We start from the raw sequence: 20383 nt of genomic DNA on the forward strand, positions 1-20383 counted from the left end.
TTTTGATTTCCATAGGGAAGTTGTATGCATTTAGTGCCATACTGCAACATTTTTCACTTTTTCCCTTATATTCAGATGCGATATATGTAGCCACAGCACAGTTGGAAATTCCAATCAAGACATTGAGAGTTGACTGATATGTGTAACTTCAGGTGAATAAGAAGACAAGTGGAGCATAAAGGTTACTTATTAGTTCAAGCCATAAAAATGTCAAGAACCACAATGTCTTTCACTTTCTGTAAATATGTTTTTGATTTTCAAGTTTCTTAAAAAAATGAGATAGTTAAGAAAACAATAAAGTAAGAATTCATGCAACATCAAATTTATTGTGGTCTGTTGTATTTCTTCTATATTGTTTGAGACAACAGTTGTGCAGTCGCAGCCAGCATCCCAGAAAATATTTTACCAAAATCCCTAAAAGTTTGGGTCAAAAACAGATGTCATGATCATGCTGCCATGCTTATACTTGGCTTCACTCCTTCGTTCTCTTCAATACCCAGATATTAACTAGTTTTTCCACTTCCATGAGTACAATTTTGGTGAGAGATGCAAAGAAACAATATGAATATTCAGGTTGCATTTAATAAAAAATCATGCATTGTATTTTAGGGACATTCCTGTTGTGTAAAACAACGCAGAGGTATTTAATATGGAAACACTGATAAAGCTTGCTTCTCTATTATGTTGCACATAAATTAAATTTCCACTCTGCATGCATGTAATGATATAACAACATAAGCTATATCCCATTAATTGTCATGTAAATTACATCTACTAATGGCAGTTACTCTAATCATGAATGTTTGTAAAAGACTGGTCTAAGGTAAATCATTTTGTCTTTTCATGTCTATTTTTCAAGCCATACTAACCGTTTACCTAATAAATCTTCTAAACACAGAGCCTATTTGCTCTAATCACTTTAAGCCTGGAGAGTTAGGGACTGAAACTCAGATGTTTTATGATAGTGCAGAAAATAATTTAACTGACTTAACAAAACATATCCCAAGGCACAAGACAAAAATGTGTATTATGCATTTGCATTGGGCAGTACTGTGGTTGCTGTCTCATTCAATACTTCTTAGCTCCTGGGCTTGATTCTGGACTGCAAAACCTTCGGTGTAGAGTTTGCATGTTCTCTCCTGGTGTTTGTACAGCTTTTCTCTACATGTTCTGGCTTCTTTCCACATTAAAAGATATACTGGCTAGGTTCCACAGGCTGTTATACATTTTCATTTACTCTGTGGACCCTCAATGAACTGGATTTCTGTCCAGGGTAAGAACAGCCATGTGCTTTCAATCCCAGCTTGCACCCTGTGCTCTTAAGACAGGCATCAGGTTGCAGTAACGTATGAATAAATTTAGGTAGTTTATTTTTTTATATGCTATATATATACAGTAAGAACAGCATCCTATCACAAGTTATTAAATACAATTCCCACACCCTCTGCCCACACGTGCACAAGAAGAACATTGTAGAACTACTTAAACATTTGTAAAAAATGGCTCTGTGTCTTCTTCGCTTTAAATGACAGCAGATCTTTATGTTAGACACACATACTTTAGTATGAAAAACTTGTACCAATGGCAAAACCTTAAGCTGAAGTTAATTAACATCTTTTTATTGCTGTAAGAGAACTGTTTTTTAAAATAATGACAACTTGTTATCTACACAGGACAGATGTCTCAGTTGACAAATGGAAAGAATGGTGTTCATATGGAAAGAAATCAAATGGATAAACAGAGCGAACACTTCAAGCTTGTTAATTAGTTTTCAAATCTAACAAAATTCAAAGTTAGTCAACTGTGTGTGACTGATTTTATATGATGATTTAATTTTGCAGTGTAAGCCAGCTGCATTCTTCTCACTGTAAGTACATTTTGTTTCCTATCTTGTCTTGCATTAACAGTGAGGTGCAGTGGACCACCTTTCCTTTTGAAATATTTTCTCATTGTAACAGGTTCTGGACATAATTCACTGTGCCTCACAATGACCAGGCAAGTGTTCTTGATTTCATTTAAGAAACTACAGATTGGTTCATTTCATTAACCAAATAAAGGAAAAAAAACTGTATCCTACTGTATAGTATACTGTACACTAGTTTCCATTACATGGCTGTAATGATTCTGTTTGTGGTTTGGTAAGTTTATTTGTCACACCAACTAAGTATTCTAGAACATAAGATTCTGAAAAAACTTCCCAAAACCTAATACACTGAAATATGCAGGAAAGGACAATTTGCAATTTATAACAGTCCGAAGCCCAATGAGGATGTCATGGAAGGCTCCAGTTTTTACAGCCCTGATATACCTCACCACTTCAATTGCTCTTCAGAATTTTCCAAAGTACTTTGCAGTTACTTTGTATTAGAATAGTTGAAACAGCAAATAATCTGTATAAAAACAGAAATAGATATGCATGATGTCCATGCAGTTTTTAGCCAGAAAGCAAATAACAGGAAAAAAGGGGCTTTACAATACTCAATTATCATAGATGTATATACTGTATGTATATATATTCAACATGTACAATGTGACAAAATATCTTTGAGTTTGAAGAGTTCTGTATTCTGGTTTTGTGCTTTTTTGTAAATTCCATAGTCTTGAGCTTATGTTTTTGAAAGCAGGCTTCTAATGCCGATTACCAACACTTCAGTGCCATCTAGTGCTACTTAAACATTCAGGTTTCTAGAAGTAGAAGGCTTCTTCCGGTGGAGACCACATATTCACAAGTGGCATTTATTGTTAATTAAAAGTAGCACTTCTTTCAAAACCTCTTCTCTCGCTGGACCGGCATCAATCACAGCACAGGCAGGATCTTCAATTCTCTTGAAGGCTTCTTCCACCCTACATGAAAGAGGAATCATGATGCCAGTCAATCCTTTACTTCATTTCTACATTACCTCAACTTAGATAGCACAGTTGAGAACAGAGTGTATGAACATATAGTAATAATAAAAGTAATAATAAATTTTTTAAAAAAACATATTTAATAAGGACATTTAACTTGTTTTTCTTGAGATCTTTTTAAGTCTTATTTTTTGTCTTCAGCAATTTAGTTTTTATCTCTTCTTAGCCTTTTAGTCACGTTTTAGCCTCTTTTGAAACTTGTAAAACAGTATAAAGCCCTGGAAAAGTACTTAAACCCTTATCCATAAGGCAATCCATTCCCATGGCTATTCTCCTTGAGATTACAATTAAGATATAACAAATAGCAATGTGTCTTGAGCGGTTTTGTTTTCAACTTATGCAGAACTGGAAATGAATTCGAAAATGTAAAAGTCACAATGCTTACCCCTCATCCTCCCAAGAAGGTGTTTGAGTGAGACTCACCAACTACACAATGATGAACTGTGCCCATCGTTTCTCCCATGGACTTGGATTCATGTCGAAAGGGAATCTTAAAATGTTTGGAGCTTAGTGCTGGGTTACATTAAAGTTGGAATTCTCAAACAATCTTATACTGTAATTATCTCAGTGAATAGTAATACTACAATGTTAGTATAAATACTGCCTGTAAATGATTATTTTCTACAAAATAGATATTTTGTATTTATAATAGGACTTTTAGAACAAAATACATTTTAAATAATATGGTTGGATGCCTCTGGAAATATTTACTAGTATTTTATTTTTATCTTGTGGTGCCATTGTATGGCACAACCTCAATATGAAATGGCTCATTAGAATTACCTAAGAATCTGTCATACTTTAAGACTACACTTATTATATTTTGTATTGATGTTCCATGATCAATTTCTCAGCCAGAAAGGAAATAACAGGAAATTTAACCTAAAAGTGGAAATTCATCAAGAAAGGAAATTGCATTTTCATTGCATTGACATTATGCCCAAGAATTAATGTGAAGAGAGAAAATTGATACATTTATTTAAGATAATTACATTTCTGTATCCTTCAAAAACATGTAAAATTCTCTTGTTCACATTACGTTACACTAAAACCGACCTGAAATGTGCATGTTGTTTTCCCTTTTAAAAGCTGCAAAGAGATCTAGAAAAGGGTAAGAAGATATTCCTATCAAAGATTGGATTTCCTATTGATCTTCTGAGGAGAGATAGAAAAGCACTCAGTTTAGCATTTTGGGGCAGTGAACTACAGGTTTAAATGTAATGTTTCCACAGAGGAAGTCAGGGAAGTAAGCAGACATGATTAAATCAAATTTAGCTCTGTCTAAGCCTCCCACAAATCATTTTCAACTGCCAGAGACACGTTTCTCTGGTATTCCAAGGTCAACTAAGTTCCCAAAACCCTTTGTTCTGCCTATTTGTTTACCACTCCTGACAGTTTTGGTTTAAAAGTGGGACTGGCTCAAGAGATATCAGATTCATTTTGATGCCCTGTTTAGCGAGAAAGGTGTAGCAGAAAGCAATATCCAAACATGTGTCAAAGTTCAAAGCATATCTGAACATTTTTTGCGAATGTTAAATCCATCACAGAACACTCACATTACCTTCACATGATATATAAAACAACAGCAGCAACCAGCACTGCTTTTCCCATATGGGAGAGCAACATTAAGATCTGCTTCCCTTCCCCCACCCTTGCTTACTTGGAATAAACAGGAGACATGTTAAAAAATAAGTTTTAAAATGCACTCTGCCAGGTGTTATGGTGTTTTCTTGTTTGTTTGTTTTGTAATGTTTTGCTCTATTACATTATAAAGTAGCATTATACAGTAACTGCTACTGTAAGGAAGTGGTTAACAGACACAAGGGGAATTAAAGCAATTTCCACAAGTTATTTTGGATCATAAAAAAACCAACATGGAAACTTGACAGCAAATTTAAATAAAAGTTCCAAAAATACACTCTTGGCTTTACGATGCAATGAATGGCCAAGTGTGATGTACTGTACCACTGAGCATCTGGGAAACTCTATAAAACTCTATGTGAGATTATTTGTACATTCCTATTGGAATGTAGGAACACTCTATTTTGGATCATTCACATAGATAATAGCAACAAATTATGTAACAAACTGTTGAATTGCAGTGGTAATATAAGTTGCTGAAGTACAGCTGTATATAAGTTTCTATTGGACTAAACAGGAGAGGCAGAAGTGCCGCCATCAGTACATATTAGATGAGAGGATTTTAGAAATACACAGTGCAAAAGATAAAAGATTCCATAATGAGAACTGTTTTTTTATATATATAAAAATAATTTAACTGTAAAGAATAAAAAAGTGAAATTGGCAGTTATCACTGCTGTCTTACAGCTCTCCTGTCCCAGGTTTTATTCTGGACCGGAGAACTTTTTGTTTGGAGATAGCACGTTCTGCCTATCTACTGATTGTTTGAGGTAGTTTTTCTAGGTGTTACCACTTACAACACAACTGTCCACAAGCAGACTGGCTAGGGTAATGACACCTCTAAACTCTCCTTGTACCGTCAGTGTGCATGTGAATGTTTCCTCTGTGGACGAATGGCATGCAGTCTAGGATGCAATTCCTCCATCCAGCACAGGCTCAGACCTAGCACAATCCTTATTGTTTGGTCAGCTTTGTTTGCAGTCTTTACATCAGGGATGTGCAGCTCCAGTCTTCAAGGGCCCAAATTCTGTCAGACTTAACACGTGCTCTTCAGTGACCAGCTACAGAGATCACTTTATTGGCCATATACAATTTCTTGCATTAGGAATTTGTCTTTTCACATACCTCAGTTTGCTCTCCGTGAGACACACAGACAGGGAGAGAGAAGCTTGGGGTCAGAGCGCAGGGTCAGCCATTTATACGGCGCCCCTGGAGCAGCTGAGGTTAAGGGCCTTGCTCAGGGGCCCAACGGAGTAGGATTCCTCTTTCGGCCGCGGGATTTGAAAAGGCAACCTTCTAGCCATGGGCGCAGATCCTTACCCACAGTGCCACCGCTCCAAAAGGCTAATTAAGATCTACAATACCACTTCTTGCCCATATAATTATTCAAAATAAGTAATTATTATCAGCTGAACAAAACCAGAGGGCCGTGTTTTTAGGACTACACACACTCATCACTACCTTGCAGCATCCCTGGAAGATAGAAATTTCTTCCATTAAAAGAATTTACTTCTGGATGCCTACTATTATAACAACATCCATTTCCTTACACTTATATAGTGCTTTTCTGGACACTCCACTCAAAGCCCTTTGCAGGTAATAGGGACTCCCTTCCACAACCCTAAATGTGTAGCCCCCACCTGGATGATGCAATGTACACGAGTACGCTCACCACACACCAGTTATCAGTGGGAAGGAGAACAGAGATAAGAAGTCAATTCATAGGTGGGAATTATTAGGAAGCCATGACTGATAAACACCAGAAGGAAATTTGGCCCGGACAACCTACGTGATAACTTGCAAGGTTTAACATTTAACCAACTCTAAAAGGTTAACTAATTAAAGTTATTTATTTTGCTACAAAGTGGTTCATTCTGAAGGTAGGTGCCCCCATTAAACTCTCCTTTTTGCGGAGCATTTTATTGACACAGGGATGAAGCTGGACCCTTTGGGAAAAGAAATCAAATTATCGCTTGTAAAAGGGGTTGTGGGTTTCAAGAACTGCAAAGCTCATGTTACCAAAATGTACCTCTGTCATAGATACTGGTCTATTGATCTACTGTAGCTTCTAGTTAGCAGGGAAAATCTAAAGTAATAATTACATATAATGCAATAAGAATATAATGTACCCACTTTTGCCGGAAAAGCTGGTTTGCCTCAAGCTCTGCCTCCTCTTTCGTCTTGTCGCCCCCCCGGGCCTGCAGCCGACGCTGGCGCTCCGCAGGGCTGACTGTCAGCAGCACCACGAGATCTGGCTTGAGCAGGTCAGAGGGCCAGCGGTACACGTCAGAGCTCAGGGCTGGCAGATTCTCCGCTTTCCCGCTGACTTCGGTTGCAATTGCATAGGCTGCAGTGCTATGCCAATACCTGCAAATCAGTGAGTGAATTAAGAGGTGCGAATTCATCCATCCATTTTCCACTCAGTTTATCCAGTACAGAGTCACCGGGGAGCCGGAGCCTATCCAGGCATGCATTGGGTGCAAGGCAGGATACATCCTACAGTAGATGAGGCGCCAGTCCATCACAGGGCACACACAGGCACACACACTCACACCAGTGCCAATTAAGCTTCCAGTATATCCTCGGACTGTGGGAGCTAACCCACACAAACAGGAGGAGAACATGCAAACTCCACACAGATTGCACCCCAGGAGTTGAACCTAGGGCCCCAGTGCTGCAAGGTAGCAATGCTAACCCCAGCACCACCATGCCACCACAGAAGTGTCAATGCACATCCTATTTATTCTCAGTATGTGAATATTTCAGTATTTTTCAGCATTTCAGAATGTGAATCATAACTAATGAAAAATGAACTGAGCTGTGCGATGGTACCAGATGTCTCTCTGAAGGGACCTAATGTGTAAAACTGACTGGCCTAGAAAAACACGAGGTGTAAGGAACTGAAGTCCTGAGCAATATCTCTTTTGGAGCATATTTAATTAGATACAAAATTAGAATTACTGCTTCAGATAAGAAAGACACAATTCAAGACTGAAGAAAAATGATGAAAATGATTTGCTTTCCAAAGTCAAATTTAAGAATTTCAAAATTTCAAGTCAAAAAATCATATTGGAAGAAGTAAGAAACAGAATTATTTCTAGTTCTAATAAAAGGGGGTTTCTGAAGCTAATCCACATTCCCATCACTGTTATACATTGCGTTCAAATTAAAAAACAGAATTTAATTTTTGAAATCATTCCAGTCCACCAAAATAAAATCTTAATTAGCATAAAGTCCGTATTCCATTGTTAGACCTAGTTCTCCATATGTCCAAGTATTTGTATTCTTAAATAAGAAATAGTCATTAAGGGTGCCAACAGATTTGGAATCTAAAACATACTGTTATTTCATTTTAAAAAAATATTTTGACCTTTCTCTGAAGCAGGCAGTATTTTACCTGTATTGATGAAGAAGTGCTTTACATACCTATCAACAATAACAGGTGAATGTGCTGACTGTGTTGCTATCTGGCCTGCAGTGATGTAGTTCCCTAGGGCATAGAAAGCCCTTCTGATCAGAGGGGGTTCAGCATCAAATCGCACTCTCCATGGAGACAGACACTCAGGTGGAGACTTCAGCAGAGATCCTTCCAGAGCCTGACTGAGAGACTGGGTCAAGGTAGTTTTTCCTACATCGCAACGATAACAACAGAGGATAATGAGGGTGGGGAGATGACAACATGGGCAGAAATGGAAAATGTCAAATTCAGATCATTCATATGCATTCTTGTCTTTACATTTTCCCCTCTCAAGATTAATCTGTTGAAGGGATGTGCTCTTGTTTTTCTTTTGTTTCGTTTGTTTGTACATTTCTGAGGACACGCAACGAAATACAGACTGAAATTTCATTACTGACCAGACCAGTATGGATGTAAAGACTGGATAGGTCTCAGCCCAATAATAGGTTCACTTTTGGAGAAATTCAACTCTTATCTATAAAGAATCAGTATTAAGTCATGAATAGAAGGGCTTTTCTTTTTCTAGACCAAATCTATAAAGGATAATAACAGAGTACAAGCTTTTGAAAGCTTGTTACAACCTCAATGGATCCATTTTGTGGAAATGTGTTTTTTTCTCTCTTCAAAAGACTAATTTTGTTTAATCACCAAACTAAATCTAATTTCTCCAGTTTCTTAATTGAGAATTAGAAGCGGACATTTACTGTAAAACAGGTGGGATTTGTGCTATAGAAATTATTTGGAAGATTTTATTTTACTATTATTTTAAAAACACCCTCCATAACCTTACCTGTTGCATCCAATCCTTCTACTATAATCACAGGAAAGGTGCCCCTTTTCTCCGAACTTGAACATTGTTCTGCTGCCTCTAACACTTGTTTTGATTCAGGGATTATTTTTATACACTGAGGGAGAGAAGACAATGAGTTTATTAAATGGCAGCCTGATAAATGTGCACTTTGGCAAAAGCAAGTTTAGGGCATTTAAACTGCAAGTTACTAGACATGTACAGTATAAATGTGCATATTATAGACTGTAAATCAATAAATGACCAGCAACACATACATTTGTTGTGAGACAACAGAAAAGGCATGCCAACTGTTAAGAAATGTTCAGAAAAGTACAGCATTCAAGTCAATGTTTGTAATTACTGCATATATACAATGTATTAAATTCCTTAAGACTCTGGGAATAACAGTGAATGTATGATTTAAAGACATACATGGAAAAGAGGGAGTGTTTCAAGGACTGAACCGGGAAACAATTCTTTCCACAAGGGACTGTTGGGTCGGAAACATTCAACTGGTCTGTTGGTAAAGCAGATTCCCTGGAATCATCTTTGGCTACTAGAAACCAAATCGGCAAATTCGGCTGAATGGCCTCCTCTTGTTTTGAACCTTTTTACATTCTGTTGCCACTTCATTTGTAGCCTTTTTGAATACAGCAATTTCGACTCTAAACGTTCGTACTTTATATGTTGTAACGAATACGCCCCTGCGCCTAACAGGGATCTGCGGAAGGTCCTTTTGAGCTCAGCCGGCAAGACCCCTGTTGAACGACGCCGGAGAGCCGGGTTTGAGCCCATGCGGTGAGGGCAGAAGCCCTAGAACCCGAATTCGCTACAATACTGTATGTTTTGGAATAAGGGAAGGGCATTACTTATACTATTCAACTTCCACAAGTAGCATTGCGGCAATAATGTCTTAATTGTATTAAACTTTCCGTTGTCTGGTATAAGTCTTAGCCACTTTATAGGTGCGTTACTAAAAATAAATTATTGGGGTATTTAACTCCAAAACTCACATATAAAGTATGCATATATTTGACTTAACATGATTACAAATATTATCTTCAGGTACAGGACTGAGTCTATTTTACGTCGTTGCCACTAGGCGGAGACTTTGCCCAATTTACTCCCCTTTAGTCAGCAAACCAAGATGCGATAACATTTGAAGATGCGTCATTATGGCAGTAGGGCAAACGTCAACCCAAGCAATTTTTATTAGAGACATTCTCAGCAGTCACTTCAAAAACATTTAATTCTAATACGCCAAATCAAGTCTAGAAGAACTGCATTAGTTTTCGTCATTTCAAATAAAATATTATTCAACTGAATGATAGTCATGCTGTAATCTGAACTGCAAACACAGTATAGTATTTAAAACCTTACCTCCTTTAGAACGTTGTAAGCTTCTTCAAAGCTATAGAAAACAACGTTGTTTATAATATTGGTCTCTGACGGGTGGGTAACTGGTGTTTCTGTAGGTACAACACAATTTTTTTTAACCACTGTCATCTCCCCGTGATCAGTCTGAGACCAAACATATTGCCACCACAACTTGTCGTCTTCTTCACGGACATAGGTGCACAGATTGAATGAATGCACCTGAAACAGTTCCTGAAGTACTCGGTCAGTCTGTTGAGAATCCTTCGAGTCCTGAATGAAAAAACCCTTAATCACAGAGTTTTTCACGTCTGGCTGAAAGTCGACAAGATCCAAAACGTTGCAGGTTTTGGGTAACCTGGAAACTAATGTGTTTTGAAGGTCGCAATGTAATCTTGCTCTTTGTATTCTGTCTCCTGTGGAGACGTGAATGGAATAACTTTTTGCGCAATCGAATAACTTTTGAAATGCCAGATCGTCTTCGTAATCTTTAACTGAGGGGTTTGCGTTTAAGGCAAAATAGACGGGATACGTTCCTCCGCCAAGTTCTACTGCGAACTTTCGGAGACACCATCGGTTTAGATGACACAAAGTCAGAGGTCTTGCCATAGTCAGAAGACAGGCTTGGTATTGAAACGGTGTTTTAAGAAACCGTACCACTCGTCTGATGGGTATCATGATACCAGAAACACAACCGGAAATGCACACGACTAACCTGACGTAGGCGATAGAAAATCGAAACTTAAACTTGAAAGAGCACTCGCTGCTGTATGGAAACGAAAGAGAAATTGCATAGGCAAACCGAAGTCTTTTTTTATTTTGCTGTGTTGTTTGTTTCGCTAGGGTGTTACACAAGTGCAGCGCTCCTTAAATGACATGGCGTAGCCAGCATTAATGCACGAAGAAAATATCACGCATCATTTCAAAATATATAGTAGCATTTAATAAAATGCGTTAGTGAAGTGTTTAGACAGGGACTCAAAAGCACGTCAGCATTCTAAACTTTTGGGTTACTGATTTCTAATTGAGAATCGAGTTTTTTTATGCGTTTATTCGTTACTATGTTATTTGAATACTACTTTTCATAACTATGTGATTGAATATCTGATGCACCAGTTTTACGTGGTAAAGAATGAAAAGAACCAAAAATATACATAACAGTTATACTAATACTGGGTGAGGGAGTACCAGCGGCACCACTGAGCTTGTTGATTTTCATGTTACAACTTGTGGACTGCTCTCAGATGCCGTGATGAGTTCAATCTGCGCCAAATTCCCTGTCCAGTAGTCTGCAGTAAGCCTTGTAGTTCATAGAACACTTCTTTACCTCAGTATTTCATAGGAATCGTAAAGCCTTAGTAACAATGCCGTACAATGATTCAATATATTATATAACTGTAAATAAAGAAGCATTTTACCCTAATAATATAGCATCAATCAAAGTTACATTCATTCGTTATCTGAAAGACGCTCATAACATTAAGAACCCTTTCACGTAAAGTTATGGCATATTAACTGGTGACGTTTTAGCACTGTCTTGAGTTTCTATTCTTGCTTGCATACTCTGAACAATGTATTATCAGATGTTTTTATTCTGGTGCATTTTCGATACCTACGTATCGAAACTTGGCGCAGCTTGTAAACAGTAATATTACGCGCAACTCGTGACCTGTGCGATAGTCTATAAAACATCGAATGCCTCTTGTTAGTGGCACTTGTCACAGACAAATACGGGGGAGACTGGACAGGTCTGGAAGTGAAAAAACAAACAAACATGTTTGCCATTGATTTATTTTTTAGGAAAATGGTCCTGCAGCTCTGTATGAGTAATCTTTCCAAGGTCTTTGCAAGTCTGTCAGAGAAAGTCTGGATCTGGATCGGGGTGAGAAGTTTGCGAGGAAGCACTGCGAGAAAGACTGAACGAGACAGCTGCAAAGGAAATATCCAGACGCCAATTCCAACAAGTGTCAATTACCATTTTACTCGGGTCTGCAACTACAAGTGCGGCTTTTGTTTCCACACGGCAAAAACGTCATTTGTTCTACCAATAGAAGAAGCTAAGAAGGGTCTGCGTTTGCTTAAGCAATCAGGTATGTGAATAGTGTATCGGTATAAGATTTTGTCGGAGAGAGTAAGTACAACATAAATCCAATATTTGCCGGTGTTGTATGGAATTAATGTATTCATGCATTCATGTATGGAAACCTGTATTCCATCTCCGTAATTCGCACGGCAAGCGCTCCACAAAACTTTCCACGATACTTAACGATGTACTGTAGGAAGCTCCTGCGTACATGCCTGTGCCTTCGCTTATTACGATATGGATAATCGATATTACTTTTGTGTATGTTCACTCTGCATTTAATGCGTTTGCTCGGGATCAGAGTACAGTAAAAAAAAAACTTGAAAGCCCGAGTTTTTTTTACACAAGACAAGGGAACCCGAAAAAAAAGCACACGAATGCTACAGTATGTGCATCTTTTGCTCTTATGTGATACATATTGTAACGCAACGGGGGCTCAGGCGGGCGCCCTTGCCGCATTAGGTCGGCTCCCCACCGAACCCGGGACTCCCGCGTCACTCTGCAGGGACCCAGCCCGGTGAGCCAAAGAGAGATCTCTCTACAGCCCAGTAGCTGTAGTCCTGCTATCACAGGGAAGGGCGGTGACCTCACCTGCTCTGGTACGCCGGCTCTTACACAGTGCCTGTCGACCGTAAGCGTTACAATATAAAGCCTTTTATATGTGGAGTATGAGAAAAATAATGAATCCCCGAGAAAACGGTGTGTGCGCATTTCGGAGGAGGATACAGATTTCAAGTGGATACTGGATTGGATATGACACTCCATCATTTTTTAAACCTCTGTCAAAGTGTTACGTCTGCGTTGGGCATGGGGTCTTGGAGAATTATACCATTTATTAAGGAAATCAGCCAAGAACCGGATCCATTTAAACAGGTCTTCATCTACACACCTATTTCTATACAACAACATTAACAGTTATAATTGCAGTCATTAGCATGTCGCTTTTCACCCTAAAGGATCCCCCAACGCTTGACTTCTCGCAGGTGAATCAGATCACCCATCACTTCCACCGGCAGCCCTGCAGTTTACTCCATCACTCCACCAACTGAATTAAGGAAGAAATTCTAGATTTGTAGAAATTGTAGATTGCGCAGTCCCAAATGGAATTTAGCCAGCAGGAGGGGTTAACATCCCTACTCTTAGGTACTCTTGCCCTGAGGAATCCCAGCCTTGTTAAGCTTCTGAGATCTGATTAAATAATGTTACTATAGAAGCTACTGTCAGCGCTTCATTCCCTGACAACAGTAAATAAAGGAACAAGTCACAGGTTTATTCAATGCTGAAAAGAGAAGAGAGAAAACACAACGTGTCAGCTGTGGAGCCTTCTTCAGGTGTGAGAAAGCCAGGGCAGCCAGCGAAGATTTAATAGCACAGAAGAACAAAAGCTGGGAGAGGGGAGAAGGCAGGAGGGGCAGAGAGGCCACTCAGGAAGTGCAAAGTGCACAAAGTGGCTCTCTGCCCCTCCTGCCTCTCTTCGCTTTTCACATCTGATTTCACATCTGGTCCACATGTTAGGCAATCCTGGTTATCTGACCTGTTCCCTCTTCCCATGTCATGACATATGGTGTATTATACTAAAATTAAGTACATACAGTATGTTATACTATAATTGCAATTAATCATTATTCATAATTAGAAATTAAGGGAGTTTTTTTTACATTTACTTTGAAGTAAAATGAAAAAGTCAAATGTTCATTGGGACCAATTTGGTTTAGCTAAATGTAAAGTCATCTCAAAGTTTGAAGGAAAAGCTATTGTTTAAGAAGAAATAAGCAACAGGCGAGTATACCCCAGGTACAGAAATGATGGAAATGAAATAATCTAGGCTGGTGAGTTACTCATTTTTTGTTTTAGGGATGGAGAAAATCAATTTTTCTGGCGGAGAGCCCTTCTTACACGAAAGAGGTGAATATCTGGGACAGTTGGTTCAGTTCTGCAAACGAGACCTGCAGTTGCCAAGCGTCAGCATTGTAAGCAATGGAAGCATGATAAGAGAAAAATGGTTTCAGCGATATGGTAAGTTGCATGCATGCAAACTCCATTGCAGATAAGATCAGATCACTTTATTAGCCATATACAATTTCTTGTATTAGGAATTTGTCTTTTCACATACCCCAGCTTGCTCTCCATGAGACACACAGACAAGGAGAGAAGCTTGGGGTCAGAGTGCAGGGTCAGCCATTTAGATGGCACCCCTGGAGCAGTTGGGGTTCAGGGCCTTGCCTGGGGACCCAACAAAGTAGGATTCCTCCAGCAGCCACAGGATTTGAACTGGCAAACTTCTAGCCATGGGCACAGATCCTTAGCCACAGAGCCCATTTCTTTTTTTCTGTCCGAGACAGTTGTACATGTTGTAGTCAGAGTCAGTGACTACAGTAAGGGCTGAAACATTTGTACAAATCAGTTTTGAATCCTCAACTACATACACATATAATGTGTGTGTGTATTAACCCAAATTTCTTTTCACGTTCAAATACAAAAGCCTTTAAAGCCTCACATATTCAGTGCCACATTATTATTGAATTCTTACTGTGATACGTTTAGCTCAATAAAAGGTAAAAGGTTAATATTTCATAGGAGTGGCTAAAATATATAGTTGTTCTTACTATTTACTGTGCTCCCCCATCCTGTATACTGCACTGTAGACATCATTGTTCTGCGATGTATTTGTTACTTCTATGTCTGTTCAGATCCTGCAGATGGCGGTAGTGATTTATGTGCAGCTGCATCATAATTGATTGTAGATGTCTTTTTTGCTGCTACTAAAATATTGAAAATACTTTCCATCCCATGAGTGTAAAAGGTCCTCATGCAGTAATATACAGTAACACAGTGAAGTGCTGTGTTAGTTCTAGCTTTCATTCATTAAATGAAGAGCTGATTAATCACGTCATTTCAATATACTAATTTCCTTACAAGTATATTTTAATCTTAATAAATCAAAACGATAAAGAATTTGTTAATTTTTAAAGTTTTAAGAAAAAAGTAGGATAAATCAGCCCTTTATTTTGTTAATTCATAATATTTATTTCTGAAAATGGTGGTGCATTGCAGTTAGGGGACTGAGAGATCAGTGTCTCCTCTCACAATTCTGTAACATTGTTTTGTAAATTCTGGTCTAAGTGCAAGACTGCCACCTACTGGTAGAGTACCACTTAACTCCTTACAGCAGCAAAATGGCTCCTATCCCAGAGCAAGCCCAGATGTCCTTATTTTTTTACATCTTAATAGAACATCCTGCTATAAATGCAGTGTTTATTAAAAAACTAAATGTTTTGAGGAAAGACTCACATAAATCCTGCTATAATTCTGAATTCAGTTTTGCTTTTTAATCTTGCGCTGGTGCTTCACAGTGAAAATTGACTCCTGATATTCAGAATGATATTTTTCTTTATTGGGAAAAGATGCTTACTGTGAGAACTTTGTTGAGCTCATTGTCGCCCTGTGTTGCAGTTAGTTCTGGTAAGCAGCCGGGTGGAATGTGAAAAACTTCAGTAAATAGGGATCCTGAGCTCATCTCCTTAAATAAGTTTTTAATAGTAAAACCCCCAAAAAACATGAATTGAAATCAGAAATTTATTGTGAGAAAAACAAACTTTCTCTAGGGCGTATTCCAGATAGCCACTTTGTATTTTGCAGTATTCTTGAGCTGCTGCTTCTGAACTCGTTGTAACCTGAATGACTTCCTGTCCTTCCGCAGGGGAATATCTAGACATTTTGGCGATTTCCTGTGACAGTTTCAATGAGGAGACCAACTCTCTGATTGGCCGAAGACAGGGGAAGAAAAGCCACTTGGAAAACATATACAAAGTGCGGAACTGGTGTAAAGAGTACAAAGTGGCTTTTAAAATTAATTCAGTCATTAACACTTTTAACGTAGGAGAGGATATGAGAGACTGTATCAGGGAACTCAACCCAGTGCGCTGGAAGGTAAGGTCTTCTAATTTATGCCTGTTTTTGAATTAGGTGAATGATGTAATTTCCTATTGCTCTTCGTTTGATATTTTAAAACTGTGTGATCATGACTTGCCTCCAAATTTTCTTCCCTGCAGTGTAGTACCATACTTGCTCAATTAAATCTATTATATTAATAATGTAAAACTGGATCTAATTGTATAAGATAATTGTTAGCTGTCCAAAATGCAAATTCCATACTGAATTCCAAAGAAGGTTTATACTCTAGGCCTTTCTTTAAGGACTAGCTAATCCAGTCTCAGAAATAGTGTGACTGATGAATGTACAGTTTATGCAGTTCATTAGACTAAAATGTGTATAGGTCATAAACACTTCTCCACTAAACTGTATACTGGGTAAGGAGACAATTCAAGACAATAGCCACAAAATGTCTCTTAGACTCTGAACTGTTTCATATAAATTTCCCTAACAGAGGGATTTTCATAATAGGTTTCACTTTATAATAGTTTATTGTAGGGGGAGTAGATCATTGCAGTTTTCTTAACCAGGTAGAAGCAATTAAACCTTGCTACAGTACTTAGCAGGAGGAGAATAGAAGATGTGCTAATTATGTTTTCTAGGCTTATGTGAAAATGAAAGTGATAGGTAAGATGCAGTTATTGTTTGCATTTCACTTTCAAATTTAATTTTCATCCCAAAGTGCTTTACACATGCAGTGTGCAAGAGTAGACCCACGTTATCCAGTGCTGAAGTGCTACAGCTTCATTATTACAACAGATGAGATGGAGAATTGAGAAATTATACCACCAACTGAATTAACTGAGAACTTTAGGTTGGGTAGACCGTTCAAGTCCAGTATGGGTTTTAACCAGGACACTGGGATGAACACTCTTACTCTTATGAAAAGAGCGATGGGATTTTTAATGACCAAGTAGTAAGGACCTTCATTTAACGTCTCATCTGAAGGACAGCACCTCCTACAACACTGCCCTCAATCTCCATACTGGAGCACCGTTAATTCTAAATTGCTGTCCAGAGGGAAAGTGACTCACCAGCACCAATTACAGCAGCAACCTGATTGTCTTTAGAGGTCTCCCATTCCAGTACTAGACAGGCCCAAACCTGCTTAGTTGGAGATGCTAAGATTATGTTACCAGGTGGTAATGCTGCTGTAAAAGGCTTTGATATTGTTAAATGCTTTGCAACCTGTAATATTGTCTCTGCTATTACATCTCAAAATTATAGGCCTTAACTCAGTTTTAAAGTGTCAGTCATCGTAGTCTTAGTCATGATAGTACTTTTTCCCTGCAGGTATTTCAGTGCCTGATTATCGAGGGGGAGAATGCTGGTGAAAATGCCCTGAGGGAGGCTGAGAAGTTTGTCATCAGTGACCAACAATTCCAGGACTTCCTGGACTGCCACAGTGACATGGAGTGTTTAGTGCCAGAATCAAATCAAAAGGTACAGTACAGCTGGTGATGTAATCGTAGAAAATAGATCAATCACAGACCTCTTCATGAATCATAAGAGGATTGCTCACTATTGACAAATTGTGATCTCTTTATTCCTCAGTAATGCTTAATAAAGAGTAATTTATATAAGAAATGTTCCTTTGTACCCAATATTTCAGATTATATTAATGCTTAACATTTTTTTGTATGGTTTTAGATGAGAGACTCATACCTCATCCTGGATGAATATGTAAGTCCTTAATCTATTGTTTAATATCTTACATAAAGAGCCTGTTGTCCAATTTTCTGAAAATTTACAGATGATTACATAAATTACTGTGCATGGTTCTGCAGATACCCATTGACCTACATTGTACCACATACAGTATGTCTTTCTACCTTGCAATACAGCTGTCTGGGCTTTCACTTTCATCTGTAGTTATCTACACGCTGCTTAGCAGTTTATTATGGAAACTTGTCCACCACAGAAAATCAAACCCCAGACATCTTGTCTTTCATGTCTTTTTATTTAATTCTTCTGCTGCATTGGTTAGGTCACATTTTCTTATTATGGCAAGTGCAACATGCTATTAATGGCATTTCAGAATGCTTAAGTGAAACATCTGCATACAGAAGCCTGTGCTTTGATAAGCAAACTCTCCAGATTAATAATAAGTAAATCTAAAACTGAATTGCAGTTCTCGTCTAAAGCACTAAGTCCCGTCATTGTGACGGGTTTAGTCCACAATTAAAAAATTGAGTGTGAGTGGAAGCTTCCATGCACTTACCAAGCCAAAGATATTCTCATTTACATCACCTTAAGTCATCGAGGCAACTCGAAATGTCTGAAAATATTAAGAACTATTTTGAAAACAATGTTTCTTTGTGCACAGGAAACAGTTCTATGTCCTCTTGCCTGTTCTGTAATACCCTACTGCCCTTTCGGTCACAAAGCTGCACAAGGAAATGAGTTAGCACATTATCTGAGTTTTGACAACTAGGAGTAGAGAGGAAAAGCCAAGTAATTTTTATTTTCATGGAGTCCTCAGAGGAAAATTAGCTACAGGTATTTTCTGGAACTATAAGGGAGCTCTAACTGCAGAGTCTAGGGTAATTTTTCATTATATCTTCTAACTTTTCAACAATGCACTGATTAAGAATCCAGTAGAAAGATAAGGTGTCTCCAAGTGCAATATTTTAAATAACAATGGCAATATTTTGAAACAATAAACTATATTTTATTGTTTCAAAGAACGAGTACCAATGCTTTTCATGTGCACATTTTTAAAACACTCAGGCCACACTATAATTCCTTTCACTTGCATTTCTTTTTTGTTTTTTCCTTTTAAGATGCGCTTCTTGGATTGCACAGGAGGCAGAAAAGACCCTTCAAAGTCCATTCTTGATGTAGGTGTTGAGAACGCCATTATGTTTAGTGGCTTTGATGAGAAGATGTTCTTAAAGAGAGGTGGAAAATACACCTGGAGCAAAGCAGATATGAAACTGGAGTGGTGACTTATAGGAAAGCTTTTGTACACCAGCAGCATATACAGTATTTTGTATTCCAGATAAAATGTTTAGCGATCAAAATATACAAGATTTACAAAATGTAAAATGTTGAGACTAAGATTTTGCACTTATATTTTGTGGAATTTTCAAACCTTGTCGTATTTATATACATTTTGCAGTGTATGTTTTAATAATTTTATATTTAGCACCATGATACATTTTGTGTTATAGCTGAAAATGTAAATATATTCCTACATTTTGCACTTTATAAATAAGGAATGTTTATTTATAGTAAGAGATCCTGATAATTAACTTTTATCTGCTGGCATTATATTATCATTATTAGTAGTAGTAAGAGTAGTAGTAGTAGTTCAACAGATTATTTTCATCACTTTGTCCTACCATATCTCCAGACCCCTGTTTTTGTAATATTCTCTCTTCACTTTTCTGCTGGCCACTTAACACTTCCATCTCTTCGTTCTCCTGCCTCTGATTCTCCTCATTTGCAACTCTGAGTATCTACCATCACCTTCTTAAGACCCACCTCCTGCTCAGACAGCATCTGCCCTTCCTGTGATCTGTTCCTTCTTACAGCACATAATCTGTCACCACAAATACAGCCTTACTTCACACTACCCACTGTGTTACATCAGATGCCATACCTGTATTGAACTGTTCAGTTGTATTATATGGTATTTCTTAATTTAATTAGCTATGATTATTATTTTTTTATTCCTGTGTACAGTAAGCATTTGGGTTATGTTGTGTTTTTTTTAAGAAGGTATAAGCTATATAAGATTTAATTTAATTATCCACTATGGATTTTAATTATATATATATATGTTTTAAAGATATGTACAATGAATTTAAAAGACAGAATAAAATGACCACTCAATATTAAAAAAAATTAAAATCATGTGACTGCATGACTTGTTTTTTAGAATTTCATTTAAAGTGTCGAATAAATCACCTAAATGAAGCCCACATAAAATGAAGAAATCAAATACTGCACTGTTCTGGGAGAGTATTTCTATATACTGTATAGATATATAGTTTTCTCCAAACACAAGAAGTGTATTGGTATGTGATGTTTTAGAAGAAATTGACATTTTAACCTTTTTGTACCTCCTTCATGAATACCAATACTGATATAAAAATACAAACAATACTGTATTTATTAGTCCATACTGTATACTGAAAAGTAAAGTGTCTTTTACTGTTTTTTGCATAATCAATGACTTGCACAGGTCTGTCTC

At 37.7% G+C, this 20383-nt stretch overlaps 2 protein-coding genes across 2 annotated transcripts; one reads left to right on the forward strand and one right to left on the reverse strand.

Annotated features, from left to right (window-relative positions):
* Positions 1 to 306: 306 nt before the first annotated feature.
* Positions 307 to 10919, reverse strand: cmpk2 (cytidine monophosphate (UMP-CMP) kinase 2, mitochondrial). The gene is made up of 5 exons (XM_088626551.1): positions 10176 to 10919; positions 8796 to 8910; positions 7975 to 8176; positions 6682 to 6915; positions 307 to 2844 (listed from the first exon to the last, which is right to left on the reverse strand). Exons 1-5 carry the CDS (start codon positions 10845 to 10847, stop codon positions 2724 to 2726), a joined length of 1344 nt encoding a protein of 447 aa, XP_088482677.1. The 5' UTR covers positions 10848 to 10919; the 3' UTR covers positions 307 to 2723.
* A 922-nt stretch (positions 10920 to 11841) lies between these two features.
* Positions 11842 to 20043, forward strand: rsad2 (radical S-adenosyl methionine domain containing 2). The gene is made up of 6 exons (XM_088626552.1): positions 11842 to 12259; positions 14107 to 14268; positions 15953 to 16182; positions 17479 to 17628; positions 17836 to 17868; positions 18969 to 20043. Exons 1-6 carry the CDS (start codon positions 11944 to 11946, stop codon positions 19131 to 19133), a joined length of 1056 nt encoding a protein of 351 aa, XP_088482678.1. The 5' UTR covers positions 11842 to 11943; the 3' UTR covers positions 19134 to 20043.
* The last annotated feature ends 340 nt before the right edge of the window (positions 20044 to 20383 follow it).

The sequence above is a fragment of the Lepisosteus platostomus genome, chromosome 3 (assembly GCF_059453375.1).
Source record: "Lepisosteus platostomus isolate fLepPlt1 chromosome 3, fLepPlt1.hap1, whole genome shotgun sequence".
Taxonomy (NCBI): Eukaryota; Metazoa; Chordata; class Actinopteri; order Semionotiformes; family Lepisosteidae; genus Lepisosteus; species Lepisosteus platostomus.

Excerpts from the sequence above, each read along its gene's own strand:
- cmpk2 (XM_088626551.1), bottom strand. The coding sequence starts at position 10,847 with ATGATACCCATCAGACGAGTGGTACGGTTTCTTAAAACACCGTTTCAA. Across the intron at positions 8,177-8,795 it reads AGAAGGATTGGATGCAACAG|GAAAAACTACCTTGACCCAG; the intron begins GTAAGGTTATGG and ends GTTGCGATGTAG. Across the intron at positions 6,916-7,974 it reads TCACCTGTTATTGTTGATAG|GTATTGGCATAGCACTGCAG; the intron begins GTATGTAAAGCA and ends ACTGATTTGCAG.
- rsad2 (XM_088626552.1), top strand. The coding sequence starts at position 11,944 with ATGTTTGCCATTGATTTATTTTTTAGGAAAATGGTCCTGCAGCTCTGT. Across the intron at positions 14,269-15,952 it reads AAAATGGTTTCAGCGATATG|GGGAATATCTAGACATTTTG; the intron begins GTAAGTTGCATG and ends GTCCTTCCGCAG. Across the intron at positions 16,183-17,478 it reads TCAACCCAGTGCGCTGGAAG|GTATTTCAGTGCCTGATTAT; the intron begins GTAAGGTCTTCT and ends TTTTCCCTGCAG.